The sequence below is a fragment of the Meles meles genome, chromosome 15 (assembly GCF_922984935.1).
Source record: "Meles meles chromosome 15, mMelMel3.1 paternal haplotype, whole genome shotgun sequence".
NCBI lineage: Eukaryota > Metazoa > Chordata > Mammalia > Carnivora > Mustelidae > Meles > Meles meles.
The window spans coordinates 54,289,863-54,309,093 of NC_060080.1; the positions used below are offsets into that span (position 1 = coordinate 54,289,863).

General features: G+C 39.8%; 1 protein-coding gene across 1 annotated transcript in view; it reads left to right on the forward strand.

Moving 5' to 3' along the window:
- GFPT1 (glutamine--fructose-6-phosphate transaminase 1) overlaps positions 1-19,231 on the forward strand; it is a 59,189-nt gene continuing 39,958 nt past the window's right edge. The window contains exons 1-3 of the mRNA XM_045978984.1: positions 1-201; positions 12,432-12,539; positions 15,414-15,521. Coding sequence (XP_045834940.1) covers positions 195-201; positions 12,432-12,539; positions 15,414-15,521 — 223 coding nt within the window. The 5' untranslated portion in view covers positions 1-194. The remainder of the gene's footprint in view (positions 202-12,431; positions 12,540-15,413; positions 15,522-19,231) is intronic.

A 19,231-nucleotide genomic window follows, 5' to 3' on the forward strand; every position in this document is an offset into this window, starting at 1 on the left:
CGGGGCCCGTCGGCAGTTGCTGGCGAGCCCGGGAGGCCGAGAAGACTGTGGTTTCTTCGGTCGTCGCATCCGCGAGGGAGTCGTGTTGGCTTGCCTCGGGGCCCCAAGCTCGCCGATCGCCCCAGACGCTCGTGTGTGCGCTCCCGACCTCGCCAGCCGTTCGCTGCTCTCCCGCCGACCGTGCCTTCTGCATCATGTGCGGTAAGAGGGCTGCGGGCGGGGGGCGTGTTGCGGGGCGGTGCTGGGGTGCGGCGCGGGCGCCGCCGAGGCCGGAGGCTGGCGGGAGCCGGAGTGTGAGGGTGTGAAGTGCGTGTGCTGGGTGCGGAGGCCGGCCTCTGCGAGCGGGATGGGGGTGGTGGACCTAGGAGGGTACCTGGGAGGAGGGCGGGCCCTGGAGTGGATCTGGGGGGGCCACTGGGGGCAGTTTTGCGCTGAGGAGGGAACAGAAATATAGATATTTGTCTTGGAAAGGGAGAGAGGGCCGAGGGAACTGAGGTGTAGAGGGGCTTGCCTTCAGAAGAGTCCGTCAGGTGAGTGTGGCAACCTGTGGAACATCAGGTGAGATCACTTGAACTTATCTTCCTTTCTTCTAGGATTTACCTTTTCAAAAATATTTATTTTTAGTTGCTTTCTTTCGGGCGGGCCCAGTAGAAACAGAACTATGTATAGCTAGAGCTACGACATGACATTCTACATGATCTTACTAAGTGCCACCCCCTGTCTCAACAGAAACCATTGCTAATCAATAACTTGGTGAATGGGCTCAGACCTAATCCTGTGGTGGGAGAGGCCCGAAAGTGACTGTAACATGCGATATGACGTGCCTGTGCACCCATTTAAAACATCTATGAACAGTGTTGGCCCACATATAATAAACGTTTTACCAAGAGCAGTTAAAAAACATAGGTCCTTTTATTTCATGTTTTGGGACTTTGTAATTTTAATATTCCCTAAAACTGTTAGTTAAAGGGGATTGTCAGAATTATATCTGAAATGATTGATAAGCTCTAAAATAGGCATTTACTTGGCTACTGTCAGTAAAAAGAGTTATATTCTTAATGCTTTTATTGAAATTTACAGCTCACCTTACACCTGGAAGAAGGAACGCTTTTTTAAGGAAAGTAGGATTGTAATAGAGTTGAAGCTATCTGGGAAACTTATTCTTCATAGCCTTTTGCAAGAATATCCTGGCAGGAGGTGGCTTGTGCTCATTGGTGTATATTTTTCCTGTACTTAATTTTATGGTAATTTCAGCTTCTGAAAATGAGGAGCAGGTTTAAATTTAGAGCAGATTAAAAAAAAAAACAAACCTCAAAACAGAAACATCTATAAATAGTTTCTGAAATTATTAGATTAGGACTGACTTTAGAATCAGTTATACTTTTGCAGTGCCTGGTTAGTAGAGTGGTTTTGAAAAATACATTATTTAGATTGTAGCTGTGTAGTAGTGAATTTGCAAACTGATTAATCCCCAGGATGCTTCATTTGGTAATTAACTTTTCCTGAATGTAGAGGTGTGTGCCTAGTTAAGCATGTGGCTTCCTGGTTGCAGGTCATTTCTTCTTGTATCTGGAAAAAAAAAAATCAGATTTGCTTTAGAAAGGTTCAGATAAGGGTGAGGCTTTGGGGTGGAGACTAGATAAGTGGGAGTTTTCACACAGCCAACATCCCCATTCCATAGAGTTTTACTGCTGAGGAAACACACCGGTTATAAAGAACTAGTATTTGAAACATTTCCAAGGTCCTGCCTTTAACCCAGAACAGAGTTTTGCATGATTCCAGGAATAGAGTTCAGAATTTATTTCCTCTTTAATGTAGATTCTGAAACTTAACTGTTAAAAGGATAAGACTTTGTATTTATTTTCTTCCCACAGCTCAATCATTGAAATAAAATTCCTAGGCAAAGGAAGTGAGGGGGAATGACATTAGATAGGAAAATTTAGAGGTTTACCTTCTTTTTCATTTTAATTCCAGTAGAGTTAACCTACAGTGTTAGTATTAGTTTCAGGTATGCAATATAGTGATTCAGAGATTCCGTACCTCACCCAGTGCTCATCGTGGACAAGTGCCCCTTAATCTCCAACTCCTTTTTCACCCATCTCCAGATGCATAGAAGTTTACCTTCTGATTACCTGCGGCGTATTCCAAGTTTTTAAAAAAGATTATTTTGTCTCAACACTGTACAATGTTGAAGCGGAGGAATGAAGGCAGAAAATTCTGTGATATGCTTTTTCCAATCAGATATACTAATAAAACTGTCATAATGTTTACCAGTTTATGCTGAGATGTTAATAGTGTTAATCAGGAGGAAAAAAAGGTTCTATGGTCAAATAAATTTGGGAAACAGTAGATTAAACAGTGTTGAATTGGCTCTTTTTTTTGGCGTGTTTCTTGGAACCTTTAGTGGGCGACTAAGTGTTGTGAATCTCCCAGAGAAGAATAATAGTGTGCCTGTTTTCCAAATTTATTTTATCTTCCTCTTGGTTTTCTAGAATACACTTTGTTCTTTTTATTTGTATTACTTTTTGTTTTGGTGAGAGAATGGCAAGTCAATAAGCTGCCCACAGCTTTTAACAGATTGTACTGTTTTTTTTTTTTCTTTTTTATGATAAATGTAGGGTTATACCATTCTTTTTTTTTCTTTTGATTTTTCTTGGTACTCAAAACTGCGTTTTTATTTATTTATTTATTTATTTTTTAAACTGCATTTTTAAGTTTAGCTTTGTGACTCTGCCTATTCCTTCAACACGTTCAAAACATTGTTTTCCTCCTCAATAAGTACAACATGCTTGATCCAGTCACTGACACAGCACACGTGGAATCACTGAGGTCTCTGCTGGGGTGTTTTTTTTTTGTTTGTTTTGTTTTTTTGACAGCCTCATAAGAACTGTAGGGCTCACAGCACAAATGCCTCGAAGTTGGCCTGGGCACATGCCACATGTGCATTTTGGTGCTTTTCCAACCTCCTTGGCATAAAGGTAAACAGTTCTATTACCAGGGACTTGGGGCAGACTAATTTTGTTAGAGGCTGTATTATAGGACAGCCTTTGATGGTATGTCAAATGTGGGACCATTCTGAATGCGACTACATTGTCCTTGAAAGAGCGGGTGAAATGGAGTTTTTGTAAATGAGGCCATATTTAAAAACAGTAAGGGAGCTTAGAATTTAAGAGTATCCTGAAATGTATCCTTAAAAAGATTTTTGTAATAATACTGTCTAATAGCTTTGGAGGTAATTGAGGGGTGCTGAGACTGGCTGCTAGGAGAAATCATAAAACCGAAACTATGAACACATTCTTGGAAATCATACTGGATATAAAGTAGTTGTGAAAGAAAATAATTAATTGCTTAATAAATATTTCCTCAATTGTGTTTCCTGGAAAGGGAGAAGTTAATAGGTGCTGGTTATGAGCAATACAAGGTGGGAAAGAGTTTCATAACACAAGTGTGGGAAATTCTGCTTTTGGAGATTCACAATTAGTGAGATTAAAGTTTCTAGAAAGTTCTACAAATAAACATGTTAACTTTAACCCAGTATTACTTAAACCTTTAATTATGGAACATTTCTTTCACCTTATCCCTGTTTAGCATCCTGCAAAATAGTGTTCTCGTTCTGTGGTTTAGGAAATTTTGACTCTATATTTCAAGTACATAGAAAGCCTTAGAAGGTATTTGAAGTGATGGGTTTATACTTGGTGCTTTGTCCTTCAGGGAGATGCCCAAGATAAGGGAATTGCCTTCAAGGAGTTGCTGTCTGGTTGGAGGAAACAGTGAATATATACAGGTGCAACACAAGAAATGCAACAAGTGTGTTTGTAGGCATTTCTTGTTCATTGTTCTTTGCCATGTTATGGACTACAAGTGGACTGAATAGAAAATCAGAGACTAGTTATGGGAGGAATGTTCCAGGTAATGGGGCAGTACTTTTTAATTTTTAATTAATTAATTTTTTTTTTAAAGTAATCTCTACACCCAGTGTAGGACTCGAACCTAACCCCAAGATCAAGAGTCAGATGCCCTATGGACTGAGCCAGCCAGGTGCCCCAGCAGCAGTACTCATACGTTGAGGAATAGTGCCAGCTGGTAGAGAATTAGTGCACTGTGAGAGATACCATTGATGGCATTTACCCAGCAGTGAATGGAGTTGTAAATAGGTTGAGAACTGTTGCCATGGGGTTTGAAAGAAGAAGTAAGAATTCCAGGAAAAGGAGCCAAAGAACGGTGATTAGAGGCAGAAGAGTTTCAAAGTAGTGTATTGACTTGGACAGAATCTGCAGAAGTAGGTCATTCATGTTTAATATTGCAGAAAGAAGTTGAGTGTATTTGGCTGTAGAGAAATCATTAGAGAAGTTGCATAGATGCAGGCAGAAGAACCCGAGTTTGTGTTGAGGAGGAGGGCTTGCATACCAGCAGAGGAGGGAGTATTATGAAACTGAGGTCCCCTGATAGAGTTGAAAAGTTGAGTTCTAGAGCTGTGGTTCTTGACCTGTAAGCTGTGCAGTTACTATGGGTGTTCACTGGTTGATTCATACTCTAAGCATTGTCTGTAAAGTTGTACAGAAGTTGTTCTAGATCATTGGATAATAAAAATTCAACCCACGATTTTGTAGGATCCTCAAAATATTTTGAGGTAATAAAAGGTTCTGTATTTAGAAAGTTGAGGAATTGCTTATCAAGAGTTACAGGTAGGAGAGACTGGCTTCAGGAAATAGTGTGTGAAATATGTTTCTCTATTTTGAGCTCATAGGGAAGGATAAGGCACCCTGGAGTGGGTTTTCCTATGCCTTGGACAGCTGTGATGTTCCAGCAGTGTTTGGTGAGCTCTTTTTGGCCCTTGAAAATCTGGGGGAGAGGGTTATGGATCTCTCACCAGGCTGTATCTGTATCCACAGCATGTCTCCAGGGTGAATGGCCTCTGGCTTATTGGAACAACGTAGGAAGGGTTGGAGGGTATATATTGTTAAGATGAAGAGATGAAATTCTGAATGAAATTTTGTGAGAATCTACCAGAAACTGAGAAAGAAACTGGGAGGAGAGAAATGGAGTAGCCTAGATTCTAGCTTTAGAATAATATCTGGGGAAGTTTGAAAGCTGGACAAGCAGTGAATTAACTGACTGGCTGGCAGTTGGGAGGGCTCCTACAAAAGTGGGCCTGAAATGGATAGATGGACTTGAAGTGGATGCACTCTACTGTAGACCTGCTCAGGGACCCAGGAGTAAGAGCACAGTGGACCCAGAGGGGCTGGTTTGTCAGGAGGCTGAAAATTGTGGTCTGATGGGATTGGTTAGATGGAGGAGGAAGAGATGGAATGTTTGAAGGTTTGTGAGCAGAAAGTGCATGCTTTTTCTCAGGAAAGATGATGCCGTAGGTAGGCTGTGAGGGAGTGTATAATTAGAGATGTCAGGGTTTGAACAGTGCTTTGAGTTCCAGATCGCTAAATGTACGAGGAAGGTGTTAAGGAGCTCCTTCCAATGGCAACGTGTATTTACAACAAAGTAGGGGACACTTGAACCAGCATTTTGTAAATAGGGTAAAGATCTTAAACAATTAAAAAACACTAACTGAAATTCCTCATTGTGTCACTCCAAATGTTACAGTATTTTCTTGGTGTTTTTAGGATTGTAGAAAACATAATCTTGAATACTTCCTCTTTTAAAGGAATCTTTTGTGTAGAATGTGTCTCCATGATTATAATATTGAATATGTTTTATGATAAGCGTCAAGTTGTTGTGTGTAAGTTTAGTTGCAGCATTGTTTGTAATTATGAAGAGTTAGAAGAACCTCAACCAGGGTGGAAATGATTAGGTAAAATAAATCTATTATGGAGTAGTATGCAGCCATTATATTGAATAGGGTGGATGTGTATTTACTGCCATAAAAAGATATTCAACATTTTAAGAAAAAGAAAATACATAGAGGGTTATCACATTTATTTATTATTTATTTATTTTTAAATATTTTATTTATTTGACAGAGATCACAAGTAGGCAGAGAGGCAGGCAGAGAAAGAGGAGGGAGCAGGCTCCCCGCTGAGTAGGGAACCTGATGCAGGGCTAGATCCCAGGACCCTGAGATCTTGACCTGAGCTGAAGGCAGAGGCCTAACCCACTGAGCCACCCAGGTGCCCTTAGACAGTTATCACATTTATGTGTTAAAAAAAGTACCCTCTAAAACCATGTACGTGTAGCTTTATATATGTATAGTTATAGGACAGTACCTATACATAGGTTCAGAGCTAAAGGATTGGGACAGTTTGTCAGAATTACAGTGCATATCTTCCTTGTATGGAGGTACAAAAGGAGATTTTCACAATTTTTTTTTAAAGATTTGATTTTATTTGACAGAGCACAAGCTGCGGGTGCAGCAGGCAGAGGGAGAGGGAGAAGCGGGGACCCTGAAAGTGGGGCTCAATCCAGAACCCTGGGATCGTGATCTGAGCTGAAGGCCGACACCTAACTGACTGAGCCACCCAGGCGCCCCAGATTTTCACAGTTCATTCTGTAGCATTTGTGTAATTTGAATCTTTTAAAGATGATAGTGAATGAAATATAACTTGCATTATAAGAAAAATTTAAAAATGAAAGTTAAGTGGGATTGCAGATGGATTTTGATTCAGAAAGTATAAAATTTATAGAATGAATTTGAACACTTATCACTGATAAATTATAATGTCTGAGGATTGAAAATATGGAAGTTGTCAAGGGAAAAAAATGTAAAATATTCTTATTTACAAGGACATAAATTCAATCAGGCATAGGAACTTTAATAATTAGTCAGCTAAGCTGCATTCAGTTTTCATTTCAGGGAGGTTTAATAGCCTTTCAACCAAGTATGTCCTGACCCAGGTTATGTCTGAATGTTTGGTTAAGCAAACATTAGTGTGTTCACATCATTGAATTTAAGTTGCATTTTTCCAAGAATGGTGCCTGTAGGTGAGAAGATCTGCATCCTGGGGGAGATGCTTATCTCAAGAATATTCCATTAATAAGAAAACTTACACTCTGGAAGCACATGCTGATGTAGGAGTGGAAGAGCTCCTGTGCTCCCTACAGCTGCTGTGTGTGGTATTGGAGCAATTACCCCAGAGCAAGGGAGAGTTGATTTTTAGGCTTTTAGTAGTTAACCTAAAGTAGAGCTGTTTCTGGGAGGTTTGAGAAGACAAGTAAAAGATGTAAAATGGGGCTCATTCTAGTGATTTCTACTCTACTAAGCACCATTTTGAGTTGTGAGTGCCTCCCTTGTGAACATGCCCTGCATGCCTGAAGAAAAAAAACAAGTCTCCCCCCCCGCCCCCCGCCCCTTCACCCAACTCTGTTACTTTGATATTTTAAAAGACTTCTCTACATAGGTTGTCCTTTTCTTCCTTTCAATCCCTACGTGGTTATTTAGGGAGAAATGTTGCTTCAACTTCTTCCTCTGTTCCTCCTCCTCTTTGTTCCAGGAGTGAACCAAAAGATGACAGTGATGATTATAGATAATAGTCTTTCTTCCTCTCAAGGAAAAGGCAGATTTTGAATTAGAACATGATATATGGTACTTTATTGAATCTAGATGCCACTGATTGGGAAATGCACCATTATTACATAGATCAAAAAGAAAGAGAATATGAATGTCTTAAAAATCAGTGCTGTCATTATCTGAAAAAGTATTCTGAAGATGCTTTTAGAATATGATAGGTTAGATGATCTGATTGTCTTTACTAGTGACAATCTTAACATCACTAATAGGGGACCTATGGACATTATAAAATACATACATTGTGAATAATTCTTGCTTCCAAATTTTAACGTAACTCAATTAAGTCTTTAGATCTATTTTCCAGTCTATAGGAAATAGAAGGAATAGAGGAATTGGTTAGACTACACTGTGTGGAAACAGACACAGCCAGGAGGTGAGACAGTCAACAAGAAAATTGGCCTCAGCTTGCCAGTAAGTCAGTGAGTTGGGGAAAACAGTAGGGGAGAGACCATCTGGATTCAAAGAGACTTTTGAGACATAACAATCAAATATGAGGTATGATTCTTTATTATATCCTAGAATGACCAAATCAGCTGTAAAAGACTTTTTATAATCGGGAAATTTTATTTATTTTTTAAAGATTTTATTATTTGAGAGAAAGAGTGAGTTCATATGAGCGTGAGCGAGTGGGGGGGGCGGTAGAGAGGGAGGGAGAAGCAGGCCCCCAACCAAACAGGAAGCCTAATGTTGGGCTCAGTTTCAGGACCCCGGGATCATGACCTGAGCCAAAGGCAGATTCTTAACTGACTGAACCATAGGGAAATATTAAATATGAACATTGTATCAAGTGGTTTTAGTATTATCTTCTTAGCTATGATAATAATGCAATTTTGCAGAAAAATGTCCTCAAATTTTATATATTACTTTGCTTTTATTCTTAGCAGAATACAGTTGATCCTTGAACAACATGGGGTTTGGGGTGCCCACCCTCACCCCCTGCAGTGGAAAATCCGAGTATAACTTTTGACTCCCCCCAAATTTAACTCTCATCGCCATGTGTTAACTGGAAAGCTCAACCATAATATAAACAGAGCTCACCAAAAACATTAATACATGTTTTGTATATTACATACATTATATACCATATTCTTACAAAAGCTGGAGAAAAGAAAATTTATTAGGAAAATCATAAGGGAGAGAAAATACATTTACAGCACTATACTGTATTTGTTGGAAAAATCCACACATAAGTGGACCTGTGCAGTTCAAACCTGTGTTCAACAGTTGATTGCACTCTGAAAATAATAAAGCTCTTCACCAGGTTTCCAATTTTAATATGGTGGATACATCGTAGATAGAACAAAATCATGTAAATGTTTTAACAAAGAAATGAGGCCCAGAAGAGAAGTGTGTATAGGTGTTAAAAAATGTCAAATTCATCTGGAATGGTTCCAAAGCAATCAGAAGAATCTTCAGAACATCTTCAGAAATATAATTCAGAATTCTAGAACATCAAGCTGGTGAGGACTGTAGATGCCCTCAAATGTCAGGCAATATGTCCCTTGTGCTGTCACTTTCTACTTCCTCGTAATATGAGTTGCTGATCAATCACGGCTTTCCTTCCTGTTCAGGAAATGGGGCCACTGAGTCATTTTTAGCAATGTTTTCTATAGCCACTATCAGTTAATCCCTCGGTACGTACTGTGAAAACTATTTTACCACCCCTCAGTCAAACCCATTCATTTTGCAGAGGGTTTGAGGCAGGGTGGTATGGTGGAAAGCTTTGAGGCCTACGTGAGTTAAAAGATTCGCAGGATTTCTTAGGTGAAAGAGTACTTTATGAGCTGACAAATGTTTAGTGTGAATTTTATTATTTTCTCAAATATTACTAGTTTAGAAGTTTGTAGGTGGGTATTAGTTTAGAAGATCTCTTTTGCCAGGAAATGATACTCAGGATCTCAAGATCCACACACTAAGCCAGTGTAAACCAGAGACTGGAGTTAGAAATGGTATCAAAGTTGAGTTCCATGTATTGAAAGTTGTAAATTTAAAATTGCGTCACTCTGAATTTTCCTTTAAAAAATGTGTTGAGTCGGGCGCCTGGGTGGCTCAGTGGGTTAAGCTGCTGCCTTCGGCTCAGGTCATGATCTCGGGGTCCTGGGATCGAGTCCCGCATGGGGCTCTCTGCTCAGCAGGGAGCCTGCTTCCCTCTCTCTCTCTCTCTGCATGCCTCTCTATCTACTTGTGATCTCTCTCTGTCAAATAAATAAATAAAATCTTAAAAAAAAAGTATTGAGTCTGTAATTTGTCTTAAGAACAGTTGGTTTTATATCAGCATTTAAACTGACAAAAATTGGTATTCATTATATTTAATCTTTAATTCTCCATATGTGTTACTTTTACCATCAGAATTACATTTCTTAAAAAAACAGAGATGGGGGCGCCTGGGTGGCTCAGTGGGTTAAAGCCTCTGCCTTTCGCTCAGGTCATGATCCCAGAGTCCTGGGATCGAGCCCCGCATCGGGCTCTCTGCTTGGCAGGGAGCCTGCTTCCTCCTCTCTCTCTCTCTGCCTGCCTCTCTCCCTACTTGTGATCTCTATCTGTCAAATAAATAAATAAATTAATTAATTAAAAACAAACAAAAAAAAACAGATGACTTAGTATTGAGTTTTCTGGTTTGTGCTGCATTGTTGGGATTTGCAACTCTGAATTTCCTCGAGGGCCTCAGATGGCCAGCAGTTCCTAGCAGTGTAATGTGTTTTATTGTTTAATGACTTTCAAATGAGCTCAGTTGTATCCTCCTCTAGCGGATTATTTAGCTGATGCTCATCACTGTGGTAGAGTGTAGACCAGTTGACAATCAGTGTTTCATTAGATCATTTATATTACAGTCTTATTTTGGGAGCAGATTCATCTTCTGTGAATTGTCTTTTAATGATATAATAATAATGCTTATCTGGAACTGATAGTTTTCTTTATTCATTTAATCTTTATCAAATGCCAGTGACCCATGGTGGGGGAAAGTGTAAAACCACATAGAAGTTTCATTGAAGTCAAGTCATTAGTGCGTTTTCCAGATACCTGATGAAGGAAAAGCAGTGACATCAGGAACCGCAGCCCTCATGCAGGGTTGTGGTGCTGTGTGACATGCTTCTACAACACATGGTAACTTAAAAAATCTTTACTGATGTAAGGTTTTAAAAAATATATGAATCGGGCCACCCGGGTGGCTCGGTTGGCTAAGCAACTGACCCTTGTTTTTGGCTCAGGTCATGATCTCATTGGTTGTGGGATCAAGTCCCTTGTGAGGCTCCACGCTTAGAGGGGAGTTGGCCTGAAGATTCTCTCCCTGTTTCTCGCCTGACTCACTCATGCTTGCTTTCTCTCAAATAAAATATTTAATAAATAAAAAAATAAGAATATGAATGAAATACAGGATTGCTATAGTGTTTGATATCATACTGCCTTTTTTGGGGAAGTTCAGACAGTTGCTTTCATTTTGTTTTGGACTGTAGTGTTCAGATATGGATTTCCTTTTTTTCTTTTTTTTTGAAGAGCATGATAGTTTAATTGAAAAAATTTCACTTTATCAGTCATGGTGATCATACATAATTGGCTTTTTGTTGGATATTAACATTGTGGTATTTTTTTTTTTTTTTTAAGATTTTATTTGTGAAAGACAGTGAGCATGCATGTGCATGAGCAGGGGGAGAGGGAGAAGCAGACTCCACACTGAGGAGGGAGCCCAACATGGGGCTCGATCCCAGAACCCTGGGATCATGACCTGAGCTGAAGCCAGGTACTTAACCTACTGAGCCACCCAGGGGCCCCATGCTGCTGTTTTCAAAATATGGATTTCCTTTTCCTGTGTTCTGCCTGTTTGTTTTTCTGGTTCAGTTCACATTGTACTAGTCCTTTTATTCTAGTTTTGCTTTTCCAAATAAGTGCTTCTTTTTTATGAATATCATAATAGTAGTTTATCTTTTGGTAGTATCTGGTGAACAACTGGTTCATTCAAGGAATGCCATTTTCCCTTAAGAGGATTATATAAATATTTTGGTCCATTTTCCCCTATTATTAAATTATTTAGGTTGTATTTTTCACATCATCAATATTTATTTATAAGAAAAATTATTCCATCTGCCTAGTTTTGTAGGGTCCATGTATTTCTTAAAATACTTCAGAAAATGTTTTCCTTTAAACAATGCTCAGGCCATAAGATATAAACCACAAATTTGTTGATTGTTTACTTTTTTAAAATTAAATTTTACTGGGGTGCCTGGGTGGCTGAGTTGGTTAAGTGGCTGCCTTCAGCTCAGGTCATGATTCCAGGGTCCTGGGATCGAGCCCCACATCAGGCTCCCAGAGAGCCTGCTTCTCTCTCTCCCTCTGCCTGCTGCTCTGCTTACTTGTGCTCTCTATCTCTCTGTCAAATAAATAAAATCTTAAAAAAAAAAATAAATTTTACTTGACAAGGTGGTAGTGATGGAAGATATGAGACTAGCCTTATAAGCTTCTTTGCAAAAGCTAAACATTTATTTTGACATACTTGCTTCAGTCTTGTATACGAAGGAGAAATACCCCTTTGTAGAACTTTCACCACCTTTAAATAATTTGAAGTGAGAATTTCTTTCTTTTTTAAAGATCACTCTAGGGACACCTGGGTGACTCAGTCGGTTAAGCATCTGCTTCGGCTCAGGTCACGATCCCAGGATCCTGGGATCAAGCCCCAGAAGGGGCTCCCTGCTCCGTGGGGGGTCTGCTTCTCCCTCTCCCTCTGCTCTTCTACTTGCTTGTGCTCGCTCTCATTCTTTCTCAAATAAATAAATAATATTAAAAAAAAAATAAAGATGACTCTAGCTTCATATTTCTGCACGTCTTGGACGTAATTATACAAATGAGGATTTTGTCACAGTTATGTTAGTTTTGCTTCATTAGTCATATTCTTTATTAAATATTTGTTCATTTGCAGGTATATTTGCTTACTTAAACTACCATGTTCCTCGCACAAGACGAGAAATCTTGGAAACCTTAATCAAAGGCCTTCAGAGACTGGAGTACAGAGGATATGATTCTGCTGGTATTTCCTTTTAAAAAAATATTCTAGGTTTTGCATGATTCTCGAATCTAAATAAAGAGATTTTTTGTTTGTTTTAGTTGACTAGAATCTTTAGCATTATCTATTTGTTTTGAGTAAAGCTAAAAAAAATTTTTGTTTTTTCATCATGTTTAAAGGGTTTATACATATAATTTCCGTAGTATTACCATTTATATTATTTCTTAAGGATGTCTGCCTTTGTTAAGAATGTTACTATAAAAACATAAATCACCTGGGGCGTGTTCATGGTAGAACACAGTTCTTGAAGGCCTTGCTTTATAAATTATCTTTTTCTTTCCTGTGATTTCTTTTTCTCCAAGGAATACCTGCTATTGGCATATACACTTAGCCTGAGATTCTTCTATCTTAAATGAATGACAAAGCAATTAAAAATAACTTTTTGTCAACTTTATGTTCTATTTTGGCTTCTTTCCTTAACTGTGTGAGGGGTCCCCATGACCACCTTCAGTTCTGGTAACTCCTGAGGACGACTCAGCATATAGTTGAACTCGTAGCTATGATTTATTACAACAAAAGAATACAGAGCAAAATCAGCAAAGGGTAAAGATGCATGGGGTGAAGTATGGAGGATAATGAGGCACAAGCTTCTGAGAGTTCTCTTCTAGTAGAGTCACACTGTGTGTGCTTAATTCCCCAGCCAGTTATGACAGTGTGTGAAATGTGTATCAGGGAAGCTCATTAGTCACTCAGTGCCCACGCTTTTTTGGGAGGCTGGTCACACAGACACCCTCTGCCTAACGTGTACCAAAATTCTAGAATCCCAGAATGGAAGTAGACAGTCAGCATAAGCCACACTGTTTGCACAGTTAGGTGCCATAAGCCATTCTTAATCAGTCAGGTAATCATCCTGAAATCCAAGTTCCCGGAGGCCAACCAGGGGCCAGCTTTGCAAGCAGACCTTTCTAAGGAAAGTGGTAGACTTGCTATGTTTTCACTGTACTCTTGACATGGCCAAACGTAATGGGCATTTATTTTCCATGATTTCCCTTGGTTAATAGAAAGTGAGCTCTTCAGCTCCTTTGTCCTTAAAACTCTCTCCTTCCTTAGCTTCTCTCACAACACATACTCTCTAACATGCTGATTCTTTTTTGTCTGCTTTGAGGGTTCCTTTTCTTCTACTTTTTGCACAAATATTAATGTTTTTTCAAGATTGTTTCCTAGGCCCAGTTTTCTTTTTTCTTTCTTTCTTTTTTTTTTTAATAAACATATAATGTATTTTTATCCCCAGGAGTACAGGTCTGTGAATCGCTAGGTTTACACACTTCACAGCACTCACCCTCCCCAATGTCCATAACCCCACCCCTCTCTCCCTCCCCCCCTTCCCCCAGCAACCCTCAGTTTGTTTTGTGAGATTAAGAGTCACTTTGGTTTGTCTCCCTCCCGATCCCATCTTGTTTCATTTATTCTTTTCCTACCCCCCATGTTGCATCTCCACTTCCTCATATCAGGGAGATCATATGATAGTTGTCTTTCTCCGATTGACTTATTTCACTAAGCATGATACCCTCTAGTTCCATCCATGTCGTTGCAAATGGCAAGATTTCATTTCTTTTGATGGCTGCATAGTATTCCATTGTGTATATATACACCACATCTTCTTTATCCATTCATCTGTTCATGGACGTGTAGGTTCTTTCCATAGTTTGGCTTTTGTAGACATTGCTGCTATAAACATTTGGGTGTACGTGCCCTTTCGGATCACTACATTTGTCTCTTTAGGGTAAGTACCCAGTAGTGCAATTGCTGGGTCATAGGGTAGTTCTATTTTCAACCTTTTGAGAACCTCCATGCTGTTTTCCAGAGTGGTTTCGCCAGCTTGCATTCCCACCAACAGTATAGGAGGGTTCCCCTTTCTCCGCATCCTCGCCAGCATCTCTCATTTCCTAGGCCCAGTTTTCTTACTCTGTACTTCATGGGTGAACTCTGACTTCATCAACCTCCTATATTGTTGGTGACTTACAACCCACATGTATTTCCCAGGCCACAGACCTGTATTTCCAACTGCCCTGTAGAAATTTCTTCCTGGAGAAAACATGATATTATAAACTTGGCATGTCCAATTCATGCGTGTCTTTCTGTGTTCCTTTTTTTTCAGCAATCATTCAACAAGTCTTGTGAGCCTAGGAGGAATCCCGGCCTCAGGCTGCACATTCACATTGCACCCAGACAGTTCTACCCTCAGTATCACCGATCTCTGTCTTTGTCACCACCCATTTGGTTCACAGCCCCCGCCCTGTATTTGCTTTGCTATAGCTAGATCTTCTGACAGCTGGTTTCTTCTCTCTGTCCCCTTCAGTCTGTACTGTTTCCAAAGAGAGTTTTCTCAACATTTTTGCCATGTGATTTCTTGATTTGAAGCTACTTAGTGCTTTTCCAGTACCTTCAGGTAGCTTTTTCAAATTCTTTAGGAATGTAAGTAGGATTTTGAGAACTGTGTTTCCTGATGTTCCTTCCTTCTTTCCTTTCCGAGGTAGGTGCCAGCCTCCTGCGTTTCTCCATTGTGGCTCCAGTTGCCACCCAACCTGTAGTACTTGTTTTTTTGTTGTTGTTGTTTTAACCTGTAGCACTGTTGTTGTAACCAAAACCCACACTGTATTCTAATTATTTTTTCCTTGGCTTCTGAACAGACTTAGAAATTTGAGGGAAACAGTTGAGTTATTTTCATTTTTGTTTCGAGCAGCTATCATGTTTCTTGACATATAATAAGTTGTCAGTAAATTTGAATTGATGAACGAATGAATTAAATGAAAAAATAATTTCTAATTAAAAATTTGCCTCATGATGATAATCTAAGTAAGTCTCTAAATCTTGCTTTTCTGCCTCTCGATGAATTAGGTGTGGGAGTTGATGGAGGCAATGACAAGGATTGGGAAGCCAATGCCTGCAAGATCCAGCTCATTAAGAAGAAAGGGAAAGTTAAGGCACTGGATGAAGAAGTTCACAGTAATGTACTTAGTTTGAATTTTGTCCCCGCTCCCCTCCCTTGACTTCCTTCTCCCTTCCCTACCAAATTCCCTTTCTTTCCCTATTTTGGGGTCCATTTTAAGTATAGTGGTATTTAAAGTTGAGGGAAGGGAAGAAAAGTTATTTTTGTTATTGTCTCTACTAGTGTACAATGTACCTTAGCTTCAGAAATGACCATATTAACAAGGGAAGGAAATTAGGTACATTGTGTTCATAACAAGCTCAGTGTCCTAAAATGAAGTAACCACCATTCCCAAGGAAGGACCTTTCACAGGACAAAAGGTATATTTAGTGGTGTCCTTATTTTAGTGTCTTCACTGGGTTGTCTTCACTTGGGAGTAAACGCCTCCTTTGAACATGTAGTCAGTTGAGATGTTGCCCATTAGTAGAACTGATGTTATCAGGTAAGTGTCATGTTTTTCCTTCAGGATTTTCTTCCGTGGCATAAAGTAGTTGTCTCATGCTTCAATAAAGAGGATATACTTCCTAGTATTTTGTTCATAACATTATGCTTATACATTTTAATTTGTCACAGGAAATTTAAAAACAAAAGCTTTGAAGTACATTGACTGAAAAAAAACATTTTTTTTTTTTAAAAGATTTTATTTATTTATTTGACAGAGAGATAGAGATCACAAGTAGGCAGAGAGGCAGGCAGAGAGAGAGGGGGAAGCAGGCTCTCCGCAGAGCAGGGAGCCCGATGCGGGGCTCGATCCCAGGACCCTAGGACCATGACCCGAGCCGAAGGCAGTCGCTTAACTGACTGAGCCACCCAGGCACCCCTGAAAAAAACATTTAAAGAAAATTTGCCACAGCAGTGCCTGGATGGCTCAGTGAGTTAAGTGTCTGACTCTTGATTTCAGCTCAGGTCATGATCTTAGCATCATGAGCTCAAGCCCTGCATCAGGCTCCATGCTTAATGTGGAGACTGCTTAACATTTCTTTTTCTCCCTCTGCTCCTACCCCGCTCTTTCTCTCTCTTTAAAAAAAAAAAAAAAATCCGCCAATACTCAAGTAACAGGTTTTTTTAAAGATACCTGCTCGAATGGATGCCATTGATTTCATGGTAAAGGAGTGCAGGTAGAAGAGGAAAATGATGAACTTGGTCACTTTTTTTTTCTTTCACATAAGCCAAACATTTAGCTTTGTAGTACTTGCTGAACATGCTAGATCAATACTTATTTGCATGTATTGTGGGTCAGATTAGCTTAGGGATGAGGCAGACACCCAAATAACTATACTTCAAAAACTGTAGTATAAATACTCTGTGTGTACATTGTGTTCATAACGCAATGCTCTACTGTGTGTATGACATCCTATATACCAGGCTGATTATAGTAGGTTCCACAGGAGAGGAAAAAAAAAAAAAAGAAAACCAAGTTGCTTAAGGATTCAGGGGAGAGCTAGTTCCAACTTGGAGTTGGGGTTGGAGAGACTTGGTATACGGGAGGAATGGCTGCTGTTTTCCATTTGGGCAGTGAAAGCGAGCAGGGAGGACCTTCTGAGTAGAATAGCGTGGGCAAAGATTAGAATAGGGAAGTCAAATTTGATGGAATGGTGGGTAGTCCTTTTAGTCTGCATTATTGGTAATGAGTGCGGGAGACTAGAAGGCAGACTGCAACCAAAATCACCATCTTTGCATATCAACATACCGAAACAGGCCGCCTCCTGAAGGAAAGTCAGGAAGGGAATGGAGAAGTAGGAACTTGCAGACATTGATGGTAAATTTGTGATAAATCCCTTTGAAGAGGAAGCTGGCAGTGTCTAAATGGGAGGTGCCTAGACCCTGTGACCAGCCGCTTCCCATCTTGGGCGTCTACTTGAAAGAAACTATGGACAAGGAGACATGACAACAAGATTCATTGCAGCGAAATGTAGAAACAGCTTAAATGTCTACCAGTAAGAGAATGGGAGATTAAGAAAACAAAAGAATACTAGCATTTGTGGACCCATGTTAGTGAGTTAGATGTTTGAAGGCACAGGTGGGAAAACTCTCCATGAACTCGAAAATCCCCTTGGGGAGGAATGGGATGAGGCCAGGGGTAAAGGAGGCATCAGCTGCATTTTATACATTTTAGATCTGAAAATCTAAAGCGCAGATGATTAGATGTTCATATTTGTCAACTCTGGTTGTGGGTATTTGGGTGTTTGTGATTACTCCTAGTGAGTTCCAGTGTTTGACCTGTTAAAAACAAAAGAGAAGGAAGTCATCTCAGAAAAGGCCATTAGATTGGTTATTGGTAACTTCTGACTTGGATAATAATAGCTAACACTTATTGTTGCTTTCTGGGTCCTAGGCACTCTATTAAGTGGCTTACTAGTCCTCAGTATAACCCATGAAGTGTGTAAAATTACCATCCTCATTTTACAGATGAGGGAATTGAAACACAGGAGTAAGTACTGTCACGGGGTAGGTGCTGTCACTGGGTGGTGTCAGCAGTAAAGGCAGTGAAGTTTGGGGGCAAAGGAAGACTGCTATTTGTAACAAAAATGTAAGATTTTAAAAATATTTGATACAAGATTTAAAGCATAAATGGCTGTATATTAACATTTGTTATCTCTGGATGTAGGTGTTTGAGTGTTTTATTATTGCCAACAAATTTAATAGGTTGAACTATTTTTTCTTTAAAAAAAGAAGGATGCAGGGCGCCTGGGTGGCTCAGTGGGTTAAAGCCTCTGCCTTCAGCTCAGGTCATGGTCTCAGGGTCCTGGGCTCGAGCCCCGCATCGGGCTCTCTGCTCGGCAGGGAACCTGCTTCCTCCCTCTCTCTCTGCCTGCCTCTTTGCCTACTTGTGATCTCTGTCTGTCAAATAAATAAATAAATAATCTTTAAAAAAAAAAAAAAAAAGAAGGATGACATCTGAGAAAGGGCATGCAGAAGGCAAGAGCCATAGGGGTGCATGTGGGGGGAGGACAGAAGATGCAAATAAGCAAATTACAGAGTGATCACCGCTCAGAAGGGTCAAGGCACAGATAGGAAATTAGCCTTTATAGGAGTCACAGGTGAAGGAAAAGCGAAGTACAGCAGTTATGAGGTGAAGGGAAAAAAGCTCAGTAAAGGAGATATTGAGGTACTGTCCAGGTAGGATTGGGGCTTAAGAAGAAGTGATGTCTTGAGTGTTGGGAGAATTGAGTGAGCTTTCGGCTTAGTGAATAAGGAACCCACTTCTGTGTGGCAACAGTAAAACAGGTTTGGTGATTACCATGAATTTGAAATGGACTCAGTTTACAGAATTTTCTAACTCTCTTCAATGTTGCTTGGCAGTTTGTGGGTGGGGAGAAGACAGAACTGGGTGTGGAAATATCTACAATTTTTTTTTTTTTTTAAGATTTTATTTATTTGACAGACAGGGATCACAAGTAGGCAGAAAGAGAGGGGGAAGCAGGCTCTCCGCCGAGCAGAGAGCCCGATGCAGGGCTCGAGGGGGTGGAAATATCTAAAGTTAAGGTTCAACAGAGGGCTTTAGAACAGGGCTAACAGTGAATAGGGTGGGTCAAGGATTGGGAGTCATAATTAACTTATAAACCATGAAATATTTGTTGTGAGAAATATGCTTATTGTCATAGCAGTGATTTTTTTATTAGGCTTTTTTCTTATTAGGCTCTTTTGGCAACCATGAAATAGGTATGATAATAACTGTAAATTTTTTTTTAATATTTATTTGACAGACAGAGATCACAAGCAGGCA